The 16,005-nt window shown below is 34.8% G+C and overlaps 1 protein-coding gene across 1 annotated transcript; it reads right to left on the bottom strand.

The window, feature by feature from the left end:
• Positions 1-2,417: 2,417 nt before the first annotated feature.
• LOC128223493 (uncharacterized) lies at positions 2,418-15,746 on the bottom strand. Its single transcript, XM_052932776.1, has 12 exons — positions 15,625-15,746; positions 15,060-15,142; positions 14,700-14,771; positions 14,223-14,367; positions 13,396-13,493; positions 13,003-13,080; positions 11,647-11,932; positions 11,208-11,387; positions 10,717-10,983; positions 5,373-5,467; positions 4,732-4,852; positions 2,418-2,741 (listed from the first exon to the last, which is right to left on the bottom strand). Exons 1-12 carry the CDS (start codon positions 15,698-15,700, stop codon positions 2,509-2,511), a joined length of 1,734 nt encoding a protein of 577 aa, XP_052788736.1. The 5' UTR covers positions 15,701-15,746; the 3' UTR covers positions 2,418-2,508.
• Between the last annotated feature and the right edge of the window lie 259 nt (positions 15,747-16,005).

The raw sequence follows: 16,005 nt of genomic DNA, 5'->3' as shown, positions 1-16,005 counted from the left end.
TTCTAGTAGAAAAATACTCTCACGGTTTCAATATATTGGGCGACGAAGAAAACTCGGAACTGAAGTGAAAACGGTGGCTTCATCATATCTTATTTTCACTTAATATTGCTTAGTATTGTACCATTACAATTATGGGATATTTTTACGTGGTCGACTAAGAATATTACACATTGGTACGTTCAAAAATAAACGATAGGCCTCGGTACACCCGTCCAAGACAAATTGGTCGAGATTCACGGGTATAAAAATCATATGTCTATTCCATCACCATGGATGTGCAAATGTTCTGCATTTGATTGGACGAGCATTTAGTCAGAATGTTTGAATTTATATCTACCAAGCCAGATATCGGAAGTGTGCCGATGTGTGTAGAAAGTAACGGACCAAAACATGAACACAGAATTCCTTAAATCTTTTCTATATGCAATATATCTTGATGCGCTCACCGTTTATATATTTAAAAAGTCTTTGTTTGTATCTGAGGGAAGTAAGGGGTCTTAAAAATGTTCAGTCAACATACCATATCATTTAAACCGTTAAGGCATTTAACTTATTGATATTGTAGAAATTATTTGTAACAGGATATACGATTTCTTTTTGTCCAAGAAGTAACGTATCAATGTCTTATTGAAAAAAAGAAAACGTTTTGGTTATGCTCACCAATACATTTTTGTGAAATGTACGTCCGAATTAGTAATGACATGCAACCTTTGTACAAGAATAATGTATATCACGGTTTCTCATAAAGATAGAACATGATAACTACATTTAAACACCGTTAATCTTAAATCGTCGGGAATGATGACGTCCTTGATGTGCCTAATTATCACCTAAATATTTATGCGAAAAACCAATATCCGAGTTCGAAATAAGGGTTGATAAGAAGGTGTGAAATACCAAATTGGGACCGTAACTTTTACTTCGAATAAGCGATTGTTTTTGAAACGGCGATTTCGAATTATTGATTTAATATTTAGTTAAACAAAAAAGAAATAAAATCAGGACCGAAAAATAATTGTGCAAAAGCTATAATTTAGCCATATTTACATACGGTTGAATGTGTTCGATAATCGGTTATCTTTCTCGTTCATATTCGTCCTGAACGGGTCGACTCCGGCACTCGAAAAGAATCTGTTATTAACTATAGGGTATTTTTAAAGAAAGTGTCATAAGTTCAGTTGCAAATACAACATTGCTTATTTTGCAATAGATAGGATGATATATAAATGTATATTATTACGCATCATCAAACTCATCATAACAGGCCTGTATTATAATTGTTCTAACATCCGGAACCTAGATATTAGGTTATTTTACTTGTGGAAGAAGATCTTGCAATATCCCGTCGGTAAAGATAAAACACCTGAATTATAACGATCCTTATGAAATGCGGTCTAAATAACTTATGGCTTAGTCAAAAGATTATAAATCCTACGTGGTTAAGAAACAATGTAAAGCAAAAGTCAAATGATCTAGTTTTAAATTGTTAGGTCTTGATCATATGAGTCATGATGGCTAAGTTGGTCGCACAATAAGATATTTAAACAATGTAATTTTCTCTTTAATGTGATTTTGGTGTCGGGCCTAAAACAAAGGACTGAACATTGAAATATTTCCACTCGATAAAAATGATAGTGTTTACCTTCCATGATTTTTGATTAAGGCTTGGGTTCAAAGTAAACGGATGTTTTGTCTATATAAACCAAACATGGACCAATTGTTCAGAACCATGTTAAATTTAACAACTCTAACTTCAATGGCGAATACTTTCAAATCTTCTGGCTCTTTAATATAAACACACACAAGCGATTTGCAGTGCTTCTTTACAAGAGGTTAAACAACGGTTTCAGCTGTGCGTGTTAGTTTGAATATATAAGCACATCATTATATATTTCACCTTCAAAATTTTACAACGATGTGTATCACGTTTTTAAATTAAACAAAGACTGAACAATTGGCTCATTAATAATATATAATATATATTTTAATGTACCAGGGCATTTATTTCTGTATTCGATGTTCACATAGGAAAGGTAAGGACTTGTGTCAGTGGTTTTCCTTCCACCCATGGAACGGCACAGTCCTTGACCATGTTTCTAGTCATACCAGAAACCGACTTCTTAGTCCATTCTTGTCATGTCGACACTGCATGGTCGTTGTTGAATTTAAGCGGCTTATTATTTATATGTTTAAGAATGTACGATATAATTTTTCCAAACTCCAGGGACCCAGTAGCAAAACCGTAAAGTATTTTGTCAAACCAGCAATCCTGTAATCATATGCGCTATTATTGTTTTTGTAGTTTCTTGACAACTGTTTATTAGTTTTATTTCTTATTTTTGCAATTTAAGATAAATTTTGTAAAACAAAAAGCTGAAAACGATTGAAATATTTCTTTTAAAAATAATTCAAAAAGCTGTTTGAATATACTTTTATTTCGATTTTATCGTCTTCGAATACACACCGATACTTGATAAGTACCGGCAAACAAAATCAGAACATGTCGTTCTACATTTGACGTTCACATATGAAAGGCAAAGATTTGTCACAGTGGTCGTCATGCCACCCATGGCCTTCATTCAACATCGCAACGCAGTCCTGCTCCGTGTGGCCGTCAATGTTGTTTGGCTGCTCGGGCCCCCAGAAACCGTTGTTAAGGTTAATGATGGTCAGGTCGACCCATTTAAAAGTGTTCGTCTTATCGAAGTCATTTCCTCCAATCCAATAGCTGTGCTGGTGATCTGTCAAAAAAGAGTATAAATTATTTTTCAAGGGAAAACAGGAATTTGTTTTGCTGACAGGTATCGGCTTATATCCAGCCATGATTTCAATAAACTCTAACGGTCGTTCTCGATAGGTAATTGTTTTAATCGTTTTCCCGTTGCATCAAAGCCACTGTAAGCGAGGAATCAAATTTCAAACGTGAGCTACAAACATGTTTAGTACCTAGGCTGGTGTATGCAATAAATAAAATACGATGCTGTATAACTGTCGTAAACGGTAACAAGTTATACAACACAAACAAGAACACTAACTCAGATACCTTCTATGTAGAACATGAGCGTTCTTTTAAATATTTATAATTCGGAACTAATACATTCATTGTCAATGCAGTTATCGCATCTTTTCAATGATAGGCTCACAGAGTCTTAGACATGATTAAAGTCGCATTCATGCGATTTTGTCGTATAAAACTTTTAAAATTGCTTTTAATGATTACACCTCAACTTACGAAAATCTTTTTCATAGAGTTCAATTGCCAACATTACATTCTAGCAGGGTAAGATACATTGCTTTTGAAACTTACAAATTTCTGAGTGGTAGCTCACTTAAATATGTTCAAAACCTAAATTCATTTAAGACATGTTATATTTATCCAAGATACGAAAACTGTGGAGATGTTCCATGAGTAAGAACAACTTAATATGGGAAAAACTTTTTTCGCTTTGATGTCAGTCAAGTCTGGAAGAGACTCACAAGGAAATAAGGTGCTCCCAAAACTACGCGAAATTTCGAAGGCTGGTCTGCATCTGGACAGGTCCCTCTTGTTATTGTTCAATGTGTATATAATACCTTTTTTGCTTTCAAATTAGACGAAATCGAGAATAATAAGATGTTTCACTGAATATCTCTTATCCTTTGTCTTAAAGGCAAAGGAGGTTTGTTTTCAGTGGGATGGCTTAAAATCACTGGAAATGATATGGCATTCAAATATCATTTTTTTTTATTTCACCGGACTTTCAGAATAAAATAATAACTTAAATTTCAATAACTTCGGCTAATATCTATTTAAGATTGTTTTAAATTTAAATACCATCTGTAGAACACATACAACTAATTGTGTTTTTCTTTCGGCAAGTATTGTGTTTAGGTGTTGCGACTTTACTTTTTCAGTTTACATCCTTTTACAGTGATAGGTGTAATATCATAATAACATGATAAATATCATACCTTCTAAGCAATGCTTTTCAAAGATCTTTCCTATCAAGCTAGATTAATAATTAAGTTTTTTACCAACTACACATCGATATACAAAGCTGTTATTCCATTGTATATTTTGTTACTTACAATTTTGCTATTTCAATGTATATTATTATATACGTTATTCTTTTGAAAGAACTTACCATTTGACAGTTGTAAATCAACTAGTGGAACAGTGCGCGTGTGGACTGGCCGTACAGCCATGAAAACTTGTTGATGAAATCACTGTTTTTGATGCTCTAATCCAATTTTATTATTTTCATTTGTATGCATGAATATGATAACTAACGGCTGTTGTAAATCCTTGCTCCAAAATGTCTTCATTTTAACATACATTCTTATGTTTCCTGGTCACAAGCTCATTGTTATTGTTTTGATATGTAGTGCAAGTCGATTATTCATGTCGGAAAATAGCTCTCTGAGCTTATGTTTCTTGTTTACACAAACCCGACTTTAAATAAAGATTCTTGTATCTTGTATCTTGTATAGACTTGCGTAAAGATGCATTCATGCGAACTGATATATTTGTTTCGTTTCTGTAATCATTATTATTTTTAAGTCGAAAAACCAACAAGATTGGATTTGAATCTGTACCTGAAATTAACCGTGCTGTTTTACGACAGCAAAAACATAAGGACATATGTTTATCGACCACGTTGTGTTGACAATGATTATCACTTGGGAATGAAAGTGTAATGTAGTAAATGTTTACGTAGTATAAGTTAAGGGTGGCCACGTGGGCCTACATACTATGAAGTACTTTGTTCTTCATAATCGATGCCTTGTTGTCTGTATCCATGACGAGTAAATCACCACCCTCATGTTTACACGCATCCCGAGCTTGAGGCCACGCCTTGGCCTGATTGTGGAACTAGATAACCGTGAAAAGAGTTTTAATTTCAAATATATCAACAACAGTGTAAGCTAATAATTTCACAATGTATCATCATTTGCTTATTTTTAGTCTTGACTATAATGAATTGTACCTTAAATATTATAATGCATTTAATAAACACTACTGTGCCAATATATCAAGATACCTTAAGCGTATCAATACCTTATTTGATTGAGCTAAATTTGTAATTTGTTCATCGTGATTATCTTTGATGCAACTTGTTTAATGTTTCAAAACTCTTTCAAATGAACATATCATATACATTAAACTAGGAATAATGAGTGCCTTAGATTGATCCTGCTGCAAGGGACTTAATTTCGTTCCATGAATCGGGGCATGGATAGTAAGAATATATGAACCTAGCCTTACATTACCTGGGATATTTTTTCAAATAATTTGTAAAATAAAAACAACAATTATTGTTTACAGTACACTTTTTTGTAACGACCCTTTGTAAAATACGCAAATAACGGTAAGACCACCTAAAATATATGACCTTAATGCAAAGCTGATTCTGCAGCAACTCATAACCGTCTTGTGTATCACATACATGATGTCCAGTTGTCGTTGAAATCACAGTGGTTGCTGAAACTTGAAAACAGAATCATTGGATATGCCTGGAAAAGTGTTTATATAACATGTATATCAAAATGACAACACTTAGATTGTACTTTTATTAAAAATCAAGAACAACAGGACACAATACATAATAAGAGTAGTCACTATCAGCCATATGCCCACCCCCTTTAATATTATGTTCCGGACAAATACAAAGGTCTGAAAATTAACAAAGGGCAATGACTATAAAACACGTACCCTACAGGTATGGTTCCTTTACACTTTAAGTTATGCTCCGGAAAATACAAATATGCACATTAACAAAGGGAAATAACTGAGAACATACTCGACAGGTGCAGTCCGAATTCAATACTTTGAAGTTATGCTCCGGCCAAAAATATGTTTAAAAATTAACAACAGGCAATTACTAACCATTATGGCAATCTCACGAATCTAACGAAAACATTGATAGTGTCCATACCAGACTTAAAAGGCTTGGTTAATACTGCGACTTTTCAAAAACAGATATATGAAGTAAACCACAAATCATACAAGGATGTAGGTCCACAGGACTTAGGCGCAAGGCGCTAATATCAGAAACTTCTGAAATTGGCATATACAACTCGTTGGACACGAGTTCACTGTCGTAACAGATCGAAAAAACGCTTGAAAACATATACAAAACTCGAAATCCAACTGCCAGCAAGATTAGAACGCTGGCGAACAAAGCTGCAAGCCAATAAATTTGATGCCATATACAAGGCAGGTGAATGAAACTTGTCCGACTACCTAAATAGGCCCCTTGATGTCACATAGACTAAACCAAGCAACGCAGGCAAAATCGCAGAAGAATATGCCATTCATTACAGACCATGATGTTCCAAAGAACATGATCAATGAGACAAACCGTGACAACGACCTGCAACATTTGATGCAGAACGTCAGATAAAAAAATCAATAGGGAACTAGATGGACTTGAACGTTTGAAGAATGAGCTGACAGTTTTGATGTTCTAATTCGGCCGAGTTTTGTTTTATGGAAACAGAATGGTGTTACATAACCAGCTAAAAACAAAGGCCACTTAAATAGCACACTAAGGACACCCAGAAATTTGTTAGACAAAACAGGTATTGCGCGATAAGGTGTTTCTTCCCTCAATTAAACGAAATGTTTGAGGACTTCTGTAAAAGTTGCGATCCCTGTCTCGAAGAAATTGATTAAAATACCAGGGAACCATTTCAAATGCCGAAAATTGAAAACAGGCACCGAATTCAATCAGCATTGGTTTCTGTAGACCCTTCCCTGATAGAAAATATCTTCTTGTCTTGATTGATGCCTTTTCGAGATGCCTTTTGTTAATACACGAAGATTTTTTAATACAAAATCTTTTATTGAGAAGCTTGAATATCAGAATACCTGACCTTTTGAGGACTGAAAATGGAACGCTGATGAATAGTATAGACTTTAAGAAACAATTTGGTTTTAAACACAGTGTAAACGTACACAAAGCGAGATGCAAAGCTGGCAATTTACGTTTGGAGCGCTGTACTAGTCAAACAATACGAAACTAACAAGTTCTTAACATCTTCCGGCAGTGAGCAATATAAAATTACCAAACAAAATGGTTCAATTATAACAGCGAAAAGGGATGACAAATCAATTACCCGCAATTCGTCCTTTTTGCTAGCTGATAAGGCTACATGATACCGACAACGAAGACCACTTCGTGGACTTGTACCGTCCTGGCACTGTTCATACGGGTGAACAAGAGCTTTAACAGCCGAGACGTTCATCGCACATTCGCCCCCCCCCCCCTTTAGCAATTTTACCACTTATGTACTTTTATATTCTTGTGACCGGTGTAAGTTTACTGAACAGATTCATCTTTCCTTCAAAAACTGATTGATATGGAAATTTATAGAATTTACAATCCTCCCAAGGACATTTTGTTAATTTCAGAAATTGACCATTGTTATTACAAGCAGATACTTTGATTTCAAAGACAATGTGTGGTGAATCAAGCAATTAATGCTCGCCGCTGCGTTAAATCTGACATTGCTAGACATTTGCTCTATCTGACACTGTATAATACCACTGTTCGCAATCTGTCAGAACACTAGGTTCTCCTAATGATGTGACTATCATGTGGTTAAAAATAAATGATTGATGAATTTTAAGATCAAACTAATCTTTAAAAGTTTTAATCTGAGAAAAGAAGGAATGCGCTGTTGCACTCTATATGCAAATCATTAACCGCCATGCCAAGGCACAAAGGTAGATCCCCTAGAAGTATTAGAGAGGCAGTGTAGTAAACATGTAGCATAAATGAAGTAAATCTTTAAGTGTCTTTATTACAAACCTAAATTGGAGCACAACACTTAAATCAGTTATCGCCCTTTTGGAAACAGTTAGATAACAGTTTGATATCAGTAAATTTTGTTCCGTTAACGCACTAGAAACTTAGAATAGGAATTACGTCATACGTTTAAATGACGTGTCTTCAATTTATTTGGCGCGATGTATAGCTTACATGAAATTTAATTTATTCCAAATGATAAAACTTTAACTTGTTTGTCTGAGTATGATATCAGACATTCATGTCAATATTGTTTGCAGAACATTATGTCGTTAATATTGTATTATATTAACAAATAGCTTTTATATCTTGAAGACCGACAGTTTTAAGATTGACTCATGATTGAAAACATGACTTTCAGTATTCACTGGAAGACAGTAAATCAATATCTTACTCAAACAAACAGTACATTTCTAAAGTGGATTGGGTTCCCTACAAGTACAGGAACTACTATGTTTGGAAAGGCTTTCAGATTAGAAGGGAATAGTATTTGTAATGAACGGCAAGAAGAAATAGCGGACCCTTTGTGCCATGTGTCCTGTTTCTATCTTATTTGCTGGATTTGATAATTTGATGAAACGACAATATAATCAAAATACCAGTATTGACAGCCTGGCAAAAGAAAAGGTTTTTAATATGAAAGGTTGTTTTCAAACATTAAAGAACAGATTATGATGCGCTTTATTATGTTACAATTATTCTACAAACAAAAGTTTATTGTCATACAAATAATGTATCTATGTATATATTATATCCTTTATTTGAATGCCATTGTATCATGGCGATGAATGGTGTAAATGCCATACTGGGTGAGTACCTTAATCGGAACCCTTTCGGCACTATTTTTGAAATATTTTTTTGTAAGACTTGCACCACAACTACAAAATTTCCATCATTATACTAGTATTCAAGACCAATTGGTTGATATATATGACATTTTTCAAGATACCACCAATCTACATTAAAGCGACAGTCCGCAAATCGGGCAAATTAGCCATGAAAAAAAAAAATTCATCTATGTGTTGATAAGCATTCCTGACTGACGAATCCAAATTTTTTTTGGTTCAAATCGACCTAGAAATGAGTTTTTCGTGTCATTTTCAATATCTCTTCTTAACTATCGGCCCCCGAGAGTTAACGGTTATATAAATAGAAAAAACAGTGGGATTCCAAAGTTCTTGCGCATGCGCAGGACGATACTATTTCCCGGTCTCTCCTCGTAAAATCCGGTCTCATCCGGTCTCATAATTCCCGGTTCATAACTTATGGCCCCAGGCAACGGATTGTGTTGCTGATGTTTATAACACGATTTTGACAATCTTATTTGTTTTTATATGTAACAAAATGGTATAAAATATATAAACATTATGTCTTAATTTATGCAATTTGTTATAGGTATACACTATTTATGCAATTCGTGTTAAAGGTGTAGAGAAAGATGCGATGCAGTACAAATGCTCATGTTTTTTGCATAAAAGATTGAGGACGGCTAGAGTATGAAGTAACTTAGAATTGCACCTTTTAAATTATGTTATGTTATGTTATTGCTCTTCCTTTTATGTTTACCCCCCCCCCCCCCGACATAAAATTTTTTAAGCATAAATGATTACAATTGAAAAATTCCATGTTTGCATATCCAACTCATATCTGATTTACATGTAGTCAAGCATTGTTATTTTTTGTATTACTATTATCAATAGTATACTTATAACTGAATTTAATATGAAAAAAACAAACACTCAATGTGTTTGTTATTCATGACATTAATTTCAGTACATGTGCATATTTCATGTTTTTATCTTTGCCTAAATTTATTTTATGTTTTATTGATATAAAATTTGAAATAAATAGTGACATAATTATCATCAAATATCTAATGTTTTAATCAACTGTAATCTTTTGTAATCCTATTACCCCCCGCGGTCATTAACACCTTTTTGATCACGCCCGATAGCTACTATAAAACAGAGACCGGAGGAGACCGGGACCGGATGAGACCGGGACCGGGAAATAGTATCGCCCCCAAGAGTAGTCGGAAAAACCGTAGACCTACTTTCTCTTTTGCCGTCTAAAAATAGCAACTTTCGGCAATTTTCAATTTGTTAAATCTAAGTTATTAAAGCGATTTTTTAAAAAATAATTGCGGTTCAGTCGGTCTGAAACAATGTGGAACTTATTAAAAACTTTTGAAATACGGTTACTTTTGCGGACTGTCGCTTTAAAAGTACTTTACTAACCGCACAGTCAAGGACTGCCATTTTTGCCCTCGGAGTACCTAAATATGGAACAGTTTTAATTCGTTATTTATTTGTATGTATTCTTTAAACATTATTGCTACATGTTTTGTTTTAGTAAATTGATAATTTATGTCATTTTCAGCTTGCTTTTTTGTAATTTTTGTCAGTAAAATTTGACAATTTAAATAAAAACAATACAGGCTGTACCAGTATGCTGTGATTGTGGCAAGCATGAAGTCATTCCCCCGCGTGCCATGTATTGACATTTGAACATGAAATACTTTGAATGATAGCAGTATTTGAAATACTTACCGGAGAATCGTGTTCTTTGGAACTTGTATCTAAGGCAAGCGTCCTTACTGATTAAAATCATTAATAAACTGATCGAAATCGGAAAAAGGCTTTTATAATGGGTGTTCCATATACAGGTACTGTTCCGATTTAGGTACTCACCCAGTTGACATTATTTGTATTGGAACATACAATTGGAAACGGGGGGAAGGCAGCGAACGCCGGGAATCCAACGATCATTAAACCTCACCATGGACACTAAGAATGTTACTTACGACGGTTGTTCGTAAAGTTTGTCGACAGACGATACTTTATGCTATTATAAGATAAAGCTTCTTTTGTTCCGGTTAATCCGTTTAGAGATTTAATACACTGAAAGTACCATGGACTAAGCTTACCGGTGCCATCCGTAGGTATCGCCATTTTCTCGCAGATTACACGATAGTTACTATCACAGGTATCATCATGCCACATGAAATGGTCTTTCTCAATAATGGCAACACATCTCTGATTCTCGTTTCTGTCGGGCTGCTCATTTTGGTAGACTTCATCGTGCCCACCCCAGTATGTGTATTGTAGATTCTGTCCGTTTGGCCATTGAAATGTTTTGTCACCAGATCCAGGAGCATAAGCTCCAATCCAATAACGAAGACTTTCCGAAGGATCTGTTAAAGAAGCATTAATCACACATATGCTTGGTGGATAAAACATTTCAATCTGCTCGAAGAGTTGTGACACAGTTGAGAGGAATATATCCAGAAATCATTATATTAATTAAATTGCAATAATACGTCCATAGAACTAATTGAGAATACTATTTCAAGGCGAATTCAAAGACACATAAAATGTATAAATCAGTGGATAAACTAATTGATGTTTACACTCATACCGTAGAAGTGATGCAATAGGGTTGTTTCAATAAACACCATCTTTAGGTGGCTGTCAATGGTCACAAGTTCATCACCTTCTCCCCTGCAATAAACCTGTGCGTCGTGGTAGTTACTTGATACGTCAACGACTTTGACACAAATTGCAGACAATTCGTCATAGTAGTAATCGTTGGGACAGTCTGTAAAACATAGCAGTAGCAACACCTTTAATACTGACTAATGAAATATAGAAACTGGCAACATCATTTTTGTAAGAGCATCAGGTAAGGGGTATTTATTGATTAAATACTAATATGACTATGACGGTTTTTCTAACATATCGCCTAAAACATTTAATTAAAACTTGAATAAATAGTTCTATTGCGTACTATTTTTATATCAAGATTTGCTTTTAAAAAGAACACCCTACTGTCGCATAGATATGTTAGTGCGTTTTACAGGATGGATGTGTTGCAAGTGTTGGCTGTGTGGCAGTTGCTGCTACTGCAGCTGAAGTAGTTGGCACAACGTTGGTGACGGTATTTGTAGTAGATGGCGGTTCTGTTGTCGTTGTATGTACAACGGCAGTGGGGGACATGGTGCTTAGGTGGATTGTAGACTGCTGGGCTGGTGTTGTAAGTGATCCGTTTGTCTGGCTTCCACATTTGATATTACAAAAGTCATCGGAGCAACAATATGGAGGACAATGGCTGTTCTTGACTGTTGTTGTTAATACGTGACATGCCTTTAATACAAGCACAACTGACAAATATCTCTAATAAACGTCTGGGTTCCGATTATAATTCTGAACATAAAATTTATAATGATATTTTTGCTAATAATATTTTAACATGTTTTTCAGAATATTGGCCAATTTGAAAATACTGTGTGGGTTTAACCCATATCAGGGTCGGTTGGTGGGCAAGTTTTGTTTCAATTTATATATAGATGGATGTTGTAAGATATATAATAAAAGTTAAAAATGTATGATGAAAAATTCAGAAAGTGTTTGTTATTTTCCAACTGTATTGATATTTGAGTACGATAGCAGCATATAATACTTATCACTCTGTGGAATGGCTCAAATAAAATTTAAGATGCTTTCAAAACAGAAACAGACAGAGAATGCAGAGGAGTTTGGGGTAATGCCACATGTTTGTAGATATTGAGGATTTACTCACGCACAAAGTAGGGTTAAGTGATTTAATGCCCGAATCATTATACTCCAATGCTCCCATATTTCTAATTAATACTTAAAAAAACATTTCTTTTTTATATCTAGTTACATTTTTACGTCCGAAATTACCCGGACGCAAACTGACCGTTCCATGATACAAAGTCAATACCTCGACACAACGGAAATTTCAGAAAGTTTGCTGTTCGTTTATCATGCAGCCTAAGCACGTTTTACAAATCGTCATTTGTGCTTAAATGTTATAATGCTTTGATACACAATAATATGATAAAAAATACAGGGACAAGCCCCGTATTCGGGATTCAAAAGTAACCCTGTCTAGGGGCACAAGGCAAGGGCCCAAACGACAATAAACTAGAGACACAACCGTATTAACATCACATACACAATACTCATTATTATAGTCTTTCTTCTGCTTCTTTTTTAAACATAAAATTCAAATCAGCTTTAAAAGCTGCACTCTAACTCCCCAAAAGGATGTACCACAATTAATACAATTATTTGAATTTACCAAAAATGATGAATTGATATCTCAAACAATGGCGATTATAATTTTTCTAACTGGTTAAAGTTCGATACTTTCGTAGACATGACGGTGGAAAGCGTAATTTTTTTCTTACCGCGGTGTTTTCACAAGTACCTCTGTAGACTGCGTCTGGGTGGTTCATGTATTCAACTGGTCCGAACATCAGACATTGCTGTTAATAAAATTGGACCATAAGTCGTTATTATAGTCTGTTGTCGAATCTGCTACAAATGTTGATTCTTAATGATACAGCTAAATACGATGATATTTGGCTGATACGGTACGAAAATCAAGCGAAGGACAGAGAGGTAATTACGACTTGTGTTAGTTCAAGGAATTGATGATATCACTTAACATGAATCAATGCATTGATCTTTGCGTTATCGTCAAATTGATACATATAGGCTCGTGGATCTGGTGGATTTACATTCTAATGATATTCCAAAACATGCGATAGTCTAATAATGAGAGTATTTGGAAGCTGTACCTCGTTATCGGCACACACAGTCGCAATCTCGCACTGCAGTGGATCGTTCAGTTCTTTGCAGGTAAAGCAGTATGGTCCTCTCGTATTGCGTGGAATAGCTTACAAAAAAATGAAGATTTGGTTTCAATAAACATAAACACTCACCTTCAATCAAACCAAAATGTTGATTGTCAAACTTTAGATGAAGTTTGTGCTTCCGAAGGACCTTTCTACCAGATTTATATACTAAACATGCCCTGATAAATACATAACTCATTGTAAGCAATCAATGCAATATACACTGTCTGAAAAGATGTGCGCCCTATCTTAACAAATTTGTACGCTATATCTGAACCGATATCAGTTCTATCTTAAAAATTGTAGGCCCAATCTGATCCAAAGGATCATTCAGCAGTTCTAGATTTAAAGATTGAATGCTCTATAGCTCTTTGTCATAAGGCCACATCATATTTTTGTTACAGTCTTTAACTAAAACTATAGCCTTGGAGCCATTTAATATATTTATTATTTCGTTCATATAAACGAGTGGGTGAAGACGAAGCCATTTATATAATAGTACTGCATTTTAATCCGGGAGGTTGTATACGACTTGAGTGGATTTTTGCAGATTCGGATTCCATGAGGCGCAAGCAGAGTAAAATTCATCTCTGCAAAATTCACTCAAGTTGGAGAGAGAGAGAGAGAGAGAGAGAGAGAGAGAGAGAGAGAGAGAGAGTACTTTAACTCCGGAAAATCCGTAGAACTGAACATGGATGTGGGGAAAATGCCGTTTGTTTTATCACAATCAATCACTATTTTATAGAAAACAACAATCTAGGATGTATCACCATCTGCACCGCATCCTGCATTGTTACAGTACGAGTCGGTGCAGCATTCGAGACAGGTGATGATGTCGGTGCTCCTGCTAGGCAGAGAGAGGGCCTTGTCTAGAGCCCCACCACGCTTTTTGTGGATGAGGAAATTCTGGCATCTCTAGAAATGATGTATGTTTTCATTATTGGAAAAATAGCTTTCACGACTTGTAAATTAAATCTATTTTTTATTGATTTTAACATTGACATTTTGTTATCAAACAGTTTTTGTTATTCGATTTAGTGATAGAACATACATCAATTGTTTTCCTACTAAACATTTAAGGGGTATTAAATATTCCTTTATGGTAAACATACTTATTTCCCAATTCAACTAACAGCAAATAGGTTACACCTTGAATTTAGCAAATGTATTTTGTTTGTGCAAGAATAAAAACAACAACAAAAAATCTTTTATTCATATTCCTTTTCTTAACACTGTGAATGACTTACGGACTGCGACAAGCACCCGCTGTTGTACACAATGAGTCCACTAGTCGTCACCACTTGCTCAACAGAACAAAACTTAAACAGAACATTAATGAAATAAACATCCGGTTCGAACCAATCAGGAATTCGAGCCAAGCGAGTTCGAGCCAACGGGGTTCGACAGTAGTAGCAGAGTTATAATCATTGTTAATAATTGTGAAAGTGCATGGATTATTCTGTTTTTGGCATCTGTAAAAAAGATAAAAAAAACCTTTTTTTTCATCAAATGCAAATATGATTCCAATAATTATAATTTCACTCAGAAGTGAACAACGTGTAACAAAATGTTTATTTTTGCATATTTCAAATACTTATTCACCAGACCTCGTCAGGGCCGCACGTAACTACTTTTGCACAATCTCGCGGGAAAGGTGTGCCCTTGCATTCAAAACATCGTACAGCATAAACTGAAACAGTAGAACATTACTGGATTTCCTTATCAGGAGAAAAGTATGAACTTTTTTACTAATTTCGATTTGCTTTGTAGCAGACCTAGTCTCATCGTACATAAAAGAGGGTTTCTCTACGACCAAGGGTATAATTTAAGAACGTTTCCGGTATATCAACTGTAAATGAAGGAGAAAAGCTTCATGTTGTACTGGTAATTACATATTTGGTACGCCAACATAATGATATTCATGCGATAGAAAAGTGGTTGAAGGTATTCGTTCTTTTCTGAATTATGATTATGATTTACTGCCTAAGACTTTAATGCTGCAAACTCCAAAGAAAAAGGGTATGTACTTAAACCGCATCGAACGCGAAAATACACTTAAATAACAAACATTATTATAACCGGTTTGGATAATTTAAATCTTTAACGTATTAAATAAGCTATAGTGAAAAAAACCCCATCAGTTATCGAATGTTTACAAACGTAAATGCTTACCTGTTTTTACAATGGCCATGAACAATACACATTTTAAAAATATAATGTTGACTGTGTTCCATTGTTTTGCCGTCATGATGTTTCTTTGAAATGGTTATCTATAAATCTGTATGCATATATATTGCACTCTGCTATCTTTTATCTTACTTACAGGGACATATTTAGACACAATAAAATGATTTAAAAGTCTGGGGTTTATCATCGTGACTTTAAAATGTGCATGAAGACGTACGGTAAACTTAGCACTAAGAAAGCCGGTGAACTTAGCAGACACTATCTATGTCAACTATCAAATGAGAACAAACGCGTAGCTGCCTAGATTCAGACAACTTTGGGGTAACGCACTTGTCGCTTCTTCTTGAAATCTGAAGAATCGCGAAT

This window comes from Mya arenaria, chromosome 2, assembly GCF_026914265.1.
Source record: "Mya arenaria isolate MELC-2E11 chromosome 2, ASM2691426v1".
Taxonomy (NCBI): Eukaryota; Metazoa; Mollusca; class Bivalvia; order Myida; family Myidae; genus Mya; species Mya arenaria.
This window is presented reverse-complemented; position numbering and strand designations above follow the sequence as displayed.